At 37.5% G+C, this 10,391-nt stretch overlaps 1 protein-coding gene across 2 annotated transcripts in view; it reads left to right on the forward strand.

Annotated features, from left to right (window-relative positions):
* The window catches only part of Xirp2 (xin actin binding repeat containing 2), an 88,001-nt gene that overhangs the window by 30,520 nt on the left and 47,090 nt on the right, over positions 1 to 10,391 (forward strand). For both annotated transcript variants that reach the window (XM_031370491.1, XM_031370492.1), the window contains exons 2-3: positions 2,793 to 2,941; positions 8,191 to 8,328. In XM_031370491.1, coding sequence (XP_031226351.1) covers positions 2,885 to 2,941; positions 8,191 to 8,328 — 195 coding nt within the window. In that variant the 5' untranslated portion in view covers positions 2,793 to 2,884. The remainder of the gene's footprint in view (positions 1 to 2,792; positions 2,942 to 8,190; positions 8,329 to 10,391) is intronic.

Raw genomic sequence — 10,391 nt, forward strand, 5'->3', positions numbered from 1 at the left:
CTTTTCCACAGGCACTATGTGAAGACAAACTTATTTGTTCTTTCATTACCTTCTACTTTGAAAAACATTCTAAATTCATTTGTGCTCGTCTCCAGACTCAGGCTTACCCATTCGAGGTCCTTGTAGCTCAGTCTCCTCTCTTCTTACCTACCCATCCCTAAGGAAAACAGCTGCCTAGTCAGGGCTGAAGGACTGTATGAGATGTGATCAGCACCATGTTAAGAGTCCCTAGTGCCTTAGAAGAGAATAAGGGAAGTAGCATCATTTTGTTGCCCCATGAGGAAACTGGCAGATGTTGACATAGAAGATTGACAAGCAATGTGGTCTCCTGTTTGCTCACTATGATTTTTATACTCCATGCCCGGAGCTGAATATACAGTTGCTTATGAGCGATGGAAAGAAAGATTGGAGAACACATCAAAAATGCAGTGGTATCTTCACTGCCTAAAAGGCCACTGGGCAGTGAGATTCAAATCTCAGAGCACTCAGGCCACTGATTGCTTTAATAATAACTTTGAACATTTTCCTAGGAGTTGAATTATGATAAGAATTGAATACTTCATATGTAAACACAATCTGTAAATTTTAGCAAAAAATAAACAAGCTAGGTTAGGCTAAGATTAACCACAAAGGGGTAAAATTTGTAACTAGTATACAAAATAATATTTATAATTATTATGAACATTTAGTCATATACATACATATATATACATATATATATATATGTCACAATGAAGTGAGACAATGCAATTGAAAATAGCCTAATTTATCTATGCAAATGTATTATACACTCAGAAAAATTAGGATAGCTCTACTCTAGCATGGTGGTTTGTGGGAATCATTTTTCTCAGAAACATTGCACACTTGTATAAATCAAAATTTTGGATGGCAGTTAAATTTCAAGATAGCTGATCTTTGAGAATATATCAGTGTACTACAGTTAATCCCAGTGCTTATAGAATACAACCTCTTGATACCCTATAGTTTTTATCTTATAACATGACAAATAAAATACCTTTATTAAACATATAAAACATTTACTTGAACAAGAAATCACAAAAACCTACACAGGGAGTTGAAATGCCAGTTGTTTTAACTATTTTTGAGCCACAGGACTTGTTCTTATCAGCCATTGTATAAATAAATCTTGATGACACCCCCAAAATTAAAAGTGAACAACCCAATAAAATATTTTAACGTGGAGGCTGAGGGCTGAGGAGAAATGGGGAAAGAAGAAAATGGAGTGACATGCTATTATTATTGGAGTGATTTAGTCCTTGATTCAGAGTGGTTATATTAAACCAACCTACATAATAAAATATGCTGAAGACATACCTTCTTTGTCCCAGAAGCTACAAGCTCTAAAAGGGACAAGCTTGGGGTCCATGGCTAAGTAGGGAATACATACTTATTTATAGACACACACATGAGTGCACAAACACAGACACACATTTTCTTTATTTTTAAGATGTATTTACTCATTTTATGTGTGTGAGCATGCTGTTGCTGACACACCAGAAGAGGGCATAGGATCTCATTACAGATGGTTGTGAGCCACTATGTGGTTGCTGGAATTTAACCCAAGACCTCTAGAAGAGCAGCCAGAGCTCTTAACTGCTGAGCCATCTTTCCTGCCCACCGTGCCCCCCTCCGCCAGACACACGTTTGCAAAAGAGTAGTAAACCATCTAGCAAAGCGGTAGCAGGAAGGCAATAGATGAAATAAGAAAACCAGTTCTAGCGTATGTGAGTTATCTAACAGTATCCAGTCACAGAACTATGAGAGCTCGTATGTTCCTTTCACTGAAAGGTAATTGTTGCAGAAAATATTAAAAAGACCTGCCCAGTTCGGCACTCTCTGGTCCCGCCAGGCTACTCTCTGCCTTCCAACTCTCCAGAGGGGCTGGAGCTCCTGAGTTCCCTTCGCTGCCATGCCAGCCCCACTCGAAGACTGTCCATCCCACCGTCAGCTGCCACAACACCCAGCAACCCTGTAGAATTAAAACTCACGAGGACAGGCCGGCTTCCCATGCGACTGCTGGCAACTCTCTGCCCTGTGGGGCTGGCTGGCAATGCACTGGTGGGCAATGACTGACCTGTTTTTAATCTCCTGGAGACTCTGACTCAGAATTCCAAAATCTTTCCACCTAGCTTGCTAGGATCCCAAAAGAAAAGCATCTATAATCCACAATCTTTTGTTTTAACTACATGTGCCCCCTTCAGGGTTGAGTGTAAGGAAAAACACAAAGAACAAATTTTTACTTGCTAATACTCCAACTGCATCCAAACCTGCTCCTTAGGAATTTTGTGATCCTGGGGAAAATTTGTGTTGGTGTTTGTTGTTGCTACTGCTGTTTCTTTGACTACTATGTATTTCTCTTTTCATCAATGTAAACTTTAGGAAATAGCATCTATCCACAAGGTTGTTAGAGAAAATATTTAGACGTCTATGCAGTATTTAGCATAAATGCAACATGTAATGATTGAACAATGTTAATTATTAGATTACTCATGTGTTAATAATTCATCATTTCTCATCATACTAATTTCAGAAGTAGAAGAGATGGGCAGTAATTTTTTTTTTTTTTGAGGATATCTTCTTGTGTGCACATTTTAAAACTTTGCCTTGGAACTCTGGAAAAAAGAAATTGACAGAGAAACTTTGAAAGTGTTGTGATACTTTGCAGTCTGGGTTAGGAGACCAAGTACTCCAGAAGCTGTCGCTGTTCATAAGTTGATGCTATTTTTTTCTTACGCTGACACCTATCTGAAAAATGCTACATTTGTTTTCAGGGACCTTCAACCTTACTAAGCCAGGAGACGCCAGTACTGCTGGGAGTGAGGACCAGTCGGAGCTCCTTGAAGTGCTGTCCCTAAAGGAGAGGATGGCAAGGTACCAAGCAGCTGTTTCACAGGGTGACGCCCGCAGCTTCTCAGCTAATGTAAGCACCTCTGGACAATTTTGTGTGACAGATCTGCATGCCGTCTGTCCATACCTCTTCCTTACTTTTGAAAAACCAGACTAGTACTAGTTGAAAACAAAATAGTTGAAAAAAAAAACAAATACAAGGCACTGAGATGTTATTTAGACTTCTGACTTGAAGCCTCAGATGGGCTGTTTGATGGATGCGTGAACCAGAGCTATTCTCTTGACTGTCTCCCATACCTTTAGTCTTCTGCACTGAGGAATGGGAATAATTATCTACCACATAGGGGTCTTGGGGAAGAACCAAGGAGATAATTTATGTGGAAGGCAGGAGACACTCCGTAAATGTGTTGATATTGTCATCATTACCCAATTAACCTATAGCTATTTTCCTCAGGAAGGTTGAGAATTCATTTCATATCTTAATAATGTGGGCTTATGTGCTGCCCTCCTTAGTCTGTGTATCATTCATTTAAATTCTCTTGCAGTATAATTTCTTTTGCTTTTCTCAGTATGTGCTGAATCCATTAGGAAAAACTTAATCAACATAGAAATGAGAGAGATTATCAATGCAGGCACTTTACTAAACCAATTATGTTATGAGAACCTCTGAGATTCAGAAAGCTCACCAATTTTAGCGCCAACCCATAATAAGTGATGTTCAAAAGAATTTGTAGTATTCTATAATCTGTGTCCTTCAACTTAATGAAATATAAGAACATTCTTTTATAATTATAATCCCCAAATTAATCATGTTTGTGTAAGAGACAGACAGACAGACAGACAGAAAGGATCCCAAAGGTAGGATTTAAAAATAGCTACTCAATATTTACAAATTATTTAGAGGCAAGGCTGACTTTGCCAAGCAACCCTGCAATTGCAGATGACATTTAAGTTTTAACATATTCATTAAACTACATTTTAGATACTGCATAGATTTGGAATGAGTGCAGAGAAGTGACATGAGTAACTAGACCACTTTGCAAGCAATATCAGCTCAACACTGCTTTCGGCTAGTCTTCTTAGTGAGCGACCCCTGCTGGAGATTTTAAAATGAGACTACAAGGTAGTTCTAAATTACTAGGAAAACAGCCAACATCGTAATGTATAAAATAAAGACAACAACAAAAAGATTGATTTTCAATCTACCAGACTGTTTCTAAGACGAGGAAATGCCTCATGCAATGCTTGCTATTTGGTAAACAATGGCTTTACTTAGGAAGACTTAGATTGTTTCCCATAAGTGGATAATGTCATAAAACAGATTAGTATCATGATATGATTTGTATTTCTAAGGTGCTAAAAAGAAAGTAACTATTTAAAACTGGCACACAGCGCATTTGCAAGACAAAAAGTTCCTAGTAATCAACAATAGTCCCATAGAAGATGTTAACTCTGTTTAGTCATTATTGAACTCTGCTGTATTTATTCTACTGGCTTCCCCAGTATTCCTAACATGGCTGTTAGGAATACTGGCATTACCCTGGTGTCCTCAGTGTGTGATAACTTTCTGCTCTTTGTGGGATTTGCACCTTTGAATTGGCAAAATATGAAATACTACAAAGAAAAAATTGCTTTGACCTCCAAAATCTAACAAGAAGAAACCTTTTTTTGTAGTGGTAGACCAACTGTTTCTTCTTGGAAAAAAATCCTATCAGGAATTTAGTCTTGAAAGACCAAAAAAAAAAAAAAACAGTGAAATGAAGTATATTTCCATCATTTTGATGTTTTGTTACTGTTTTCAAACTGTGTTTTGAATCAGAATCATTTCTTATGTTTCATATCCATCCTACAGTCTTTATCATAGTGATCATAAATGAGGTGTAACGGCCTAGCCTACCTTCAAGATTTAACTCAGTAGTTCTGCCCTAATTCATAAATTGTAAAGAATAAGCTGTTGGGTTTGATTTGACTCCCTGTGAGCTATGGTGTGTTGTATCTGCAGGCTATTAAATGTCTCACTTAGTCCTTATTCTGTTGGTATAAAATAAATAAATAAAATGGATATGGATAAATTAGATAATCCTATTCAATAAATAACAGAAATTAAGACTGGTATGAAAATCTTCTATATAAAGGCCCTAATTATAGACATAAAATTTAGCGAAATTATTTTTAAAGGATTGCACAATTATAAAATTAAATTCCCAGACTCATGATGCCAATGCTCTCTTAACTACATTTAAAGTTCCTTTCTCATAGAAGAGAGTATTTTGGCCCTCAAACTACCATACTCAATTTGTCTTAAATATTATGATCAAGAAAATACTGCAATACTGAGCTCACAAAAATCCCAATAAATACGGAAAGAAAGTAAAATAACAGTCTTGTTTTTCGGTGGTTTCAAATGCTTCATCACTTAGCCCAATAAGGCCACTTGTGATTCTCTACACAGCTGCCGCAAACATTGCAAGGGAAAAATCTGGAAATCAAGGATTCAACCCTAACTGATTCCAATAATATCTCAAACTTGCTTGAACAGCTAACAGTGACCAACAGTGTCCCCTCATGTTAACTGCCAGCTGGCAATGAGGGCTCTACAAGCACACCATGCTCATGGAACAGGAGTAGCCTGTAGGTGGCCCTAGAAGAGAGACAGGAGTAATGTGTAGAGAAACAAATTAAATGCCAGATCCTACAGTGTAACTTTGATCTCTTTATTGTTTTTTTAACACAGACCATAAATTTGTAATAAGAAATATTGCTCTGTGATAAGCTCTTATCAGAATTAGCACTAAAATCACCATTTGTCCAACTTCCCAAACTATGTTGTTTCTTGTTAGTCATGCCTCATCCCCCCCTCAAAAAAACTATTCTATGTCATTGATTAAGACTTAAATCTTAAATTGATGACTGTGTAATATATTTACCTAGGTTTAACTGTTGAGCATTTAAATTAACTCATTATTATCGACAAATCCATTAAATTCCAGATCTTATTTCCCAGCCCAAACCTAAGAAACAGAATACAAGTAAATATAAAAAGATTTAACACAAACCAGTCTAGTTGTGAGGTCATTAAAGTAAGACAGATTAGCTGCAGCATTCTAAGCATGGTGCTAAGCAAAGCGAGAACAGTGGAGTGATCCTGTGAGCAGGCGTCACTCCAGCAATGGCCCCAAACTGCATATCCTGCTATCTCAATTGAGTAGACCTTCTCTAGGAGACTGCTTCAAGGCTATCTAAGTACCATGCTTATCCTCCATGGGGGAGATCTTTCTGACTTGGTTGGACAAACAGCTACAGTGTGTCAGAGTGGTGCCAACAATAGCAGAGGTAGCACTGTTTATAAGGTTATGAAAATCCAAAAGCTGTATGTACTTGTGTATGTGTGATGTGTCTGCTCCCAAAGTAGATGTCAAAGGAAAAGGATGCATATAGCTGTGTTTCAACCCATATGGTAGATAAGAGGGAAACTGTACAGCTGATTCTACTTTGAATGAATGATTGCTAGGAAAGTCTCCAGGTTTTGACACAGTTAATGGGGCTTAAAAATTAATTTGCATATGATTTTGCATTAATTCTAGATTTTTAGATATGAAAGATCTTGACAATAATTACATTAATTTCTGTAATTTAAAGCTTATATTTTATTTGCATATGATCTACCCAAGGAGAACATTTATTCCAAATAAATGGTAGGTACTGTTAAAGGAAATATTGTGGCCTTAATTCTCCCTTCTATTTCTTTACTTTCTTAAATTTCAAAAAATCGATCTCAAGCTCTCTCGTGTCCTTAACAGATAGCAAATGTCAGTAATTGAGTACAAATTACATTTAAAGTTTTAAAGAATTGCAGAGTATGTATGGAATACATAGAAAGTAGACAACTGTATCTCTTCCCATTGAGCAAATACATTGTGAAATGACAGAGAAGGCATGAAGCCAGAGAGAAAGTTGCTATGGTAATACAAACACTGCAGTGTTTGACAGGAACTCACACAACTCTGGGTGAGCTCAGACCAGTGCTTCTGTATTAGTTCCTAAGATATATGTGTTTTTTAAGACCTTTAAAGAACCCCCATATTTTGGTTGGTGATTTCAGACCCTGGGGTACCCAGATGTTGTCAGATGTGACATTATCTGTCAGGATACACCTGTGACTTACAAGGTGCTGCACTCCCTTGGGCTATTTATATCAGCCCTGGTGCAGACCTCAGGAGTCCTGCTGTGGTGTGAAATGAAACTGAATCTCCCTCCACTTACATATGGAACTAGAAGCTTCCCAGGCAAGGGGTTTGCATGGGGTCAGGTTGCTTGTCCCTTGGAATCCCATCTGGGCTAGGGAAGTGCTGGAATCATCAAAACCAAAGCCCTAGGCTTTTTTGCACTTCCCTGTGAGCCCTGTGAGCCGACAAGGTTCCTTGGTGCCCTACAAGTTCATTCCTAAACTATGTGCTGAGATCAGTTTTCTCATCTAAAAATATGCTATTCAAATCTCCCGTTCCTGCCACTTGGAGCTGACATGCCAGTGCTCAAAACAGAATTGAGACATGCCAGTTCTGGTGAACAGTAGCTGGTCTACCTGCTTATTCGTTGAGCTAGTAATTGAGACAGACAGGTGCCATTCAGATTAAGGTTCAGACAGACAGATTTAATACTGTCACTTAATGGCCTGCCCATAAGGACATAACAGGTTTCACATCTCTAAATCTCAGGTCCTCTAGACTAAAATGTAGAAAATGGATGTCTGTGGCTCACAGGATACCACAAAGCATGACCTGATGGAGTTTATACATGAATGTATGCAAAGCTCCCCTGCCACTGTACCTCCATAGGTGGCTGTTTTTACTGACAGTTTCAAGCAGTTTTGCATAAGGCTCTTTATTTGGTGTGTCCAAAATAGTTGAAATAAAATTTGATGTTGCTAAAAATTATTCTTGTAATTATCCATGATAATGTGCCTGCTGCCTGTACAGATGTTTTACTTTGATATGTAATAGATTTCGTTATTTTCACGCCCACCAGTCATCCCCCGTATTATTGGAGGAGTGCAGCATTCAGTCTAATCCAGACATCAAAATGTATCAGAAACAGGGTGATTTTACTCAGTCAGTGTTTTGAAGACACACTATATAAAATGTCTGGTAAATGGCAAAACCACAGGAGAGTTTAGTTTTAGTAGAAGGCTACAGCAATCGTTTTGTGTTAATATCCCAACTTTTGTATTCTACCCACCAATAATTGCCAAGTATAGTGCAAGTGTAGCCCAAGTGTGCCATATACGCAGATGAAACCCTGAATTACCTTTTTAAATCACCATAGGTCATGGAAGAATCAGACGTGTGCACCGTGCCTGGTGGTTTAGCCAAGATGAAAAGACAGTTTGAAAAGGATGAAATGACTTCAACCTGCAATGCCTTCTCTGAGTATCAATACCGACATGAGAGCAGATCTGAGCAGGTAATGCCTCCGTGGGTGATACGCAAATCATTTAGTGTTTAATTTGCCTTCACTACATAGAAATACCCCCTCTCTGGTGATAGAATAATTTTCACTGCTCACTTTAAAAAAAAATCATTTAGAAAATCATTTAAGCATATTGATGTGTTGGTTTACTTACTTAGACTATTTTGCCTTGTGAGCCGTGCTAGAATGTTCTCTTTCAGAGTCTTACATTTCAGACATAAATGAAAGTTAAATAGTACAACTTACTCAGAAGGTAAATAGAAATGCTGAGAGCAGTGCTTGCATGCAGCTTCGACTTCTTGCTTGTGATTCATGACAAACTATTCGCTAGTCGTTTGCATCACTGGAACATGTAGCATTAATCGGAGTTTGCTGTGGGGAGTTTTATCTTGTTTTCTTTAATCATCAAATGTTAAGCAGTTGAACCCAGATGTTACATAAAAGCACACAATTTGACTCTGGTACATGAAATTTTCCCATTTCATTACTCCAGTATCATATATCATCAAGTATTTTCATGAGATATCATGGTTTTTAAATGTGAAAATCCAAGTCATAAAACACATCAGGTAGACCTTGGCACTCAGAAAATTCACAACTTCAGTGTAAACAGCTGTACTGTGGGCCTTTGTTTCCCGTGAGGAAGGAAGTGACTGGGATATGAAATTTTGCAGTAAGAAACAAAGAATCTGTGTCTTATTTTGTAATCCCTGGAGAATATACAGAGCTAAACAAGTTGTGTAAATATGAATCAGTTGGGGGCTATGTGTGGTAAGTAGTTAAGGTGTCAGGTGAAATGACTGAAAGTCTAATATCTTAACAATAGCTTTCCAGTTCTAGCTTTATCTGGAGGGTGAAACTGTGTAAACATGTTTACAGGAGTACTTCTGTCTAATGATGCTTAGGGGCATATAATGTGAGCAAGATAGTAAGACATGATGTACGTGTGATCTAATGTATAACTATTGGAACACAGAAAACAAAAATGAGTCAAGTGTAGACAGTACATTTAACTGAAAGATATCAAAATATAAAATATAACTATGTTAGTAACTTAAATAACTAACTCCTTGCAGAAGTAATAATATGTCTGTAGTTACATTACTATGGGGTAAATCACATTATATGCCCAGATCATAGGCTTTGTGATTCATACGCCAGAGTTCAACCCAGCCTCTACCACTCACCTACTGGATGGCCTCTGCTTAGAGCCCCCTTCATTGGCATATGCGCTTTGCAGTTGTATGAGGCTTTCCACCCTAGTTAGGAGGGCCCTGTGCTTAGTTTAATGCTATATTTTCTATTCTGAAATTCGCAAATAGTTTTGAACAAATAACTTCAAGTTTTCATTTTGTTTGACTACATTATTGTAGAGTTGTACCCACATCTGGAAACATAAAATAAATCCATGGTTCACCCAAGTCTCACTCACAGATGAGAAGTTGGTTTCAGGTCCTATGGTGTGTACACACTGACTTGTACTCTTCCCTAATCATTAAGTTTTAGAGAAAGTTTGCAAAATGGATGATATATTAGTAGCTAGAGTGTTGGCAGACTTTCTTTGTAGTAGTCAGGGAACAGAGATTAGTCAGATCAGGGTTCAAACTTCTATTCCTTTAGTAATCCGTGTGACAGCAAGGTCTTTAACGTCTTGATGACTTAGTTTCCTCATATATAACATACAGCTCCAGGTTTATTTACAAAAATAAATTGATATTCATACAGATTAAAACAAAGCCTATGGCTTGAAGTGGGATAGGTCAGTGTTGAAAAGTATATTCTGTTTTTACATCAACATCATGACACAATGTACTCTCCAGCTCCTTGGATCTATCCTCTTTTGGTTTCCATAGTCACTGCACACACAAACATACATACACACAATTAAAATAAAGAAAATTATAAATAACAAGCCAATGCCTAGACCATCATATGAACTACACAATTGTTTGTTTTAAATTTCACTTAAATTATGTTTCTTCTTGATTACTCAGTCTCAGTCTTGTTCCAACTTAATTCACTTTATTATTACCCAGATTGACTAAGAATCCTTTTCC

The sequence above is a fragment of the Mastomys coucha genome, unplaced genomic scaffold, assembly GCF_008632895.1.
Source record: "Mastomys coucha isolate ucsf_1 unplaced genomic scaffold, UCSF_Mcou_1 pScaffold15, whole genome shotgun sequence".
NCBI lineage: Eukaryota > Metazoa > Chordata > Mammalia > Rodentia > Muridae > Mastomys > Mastomys coucha.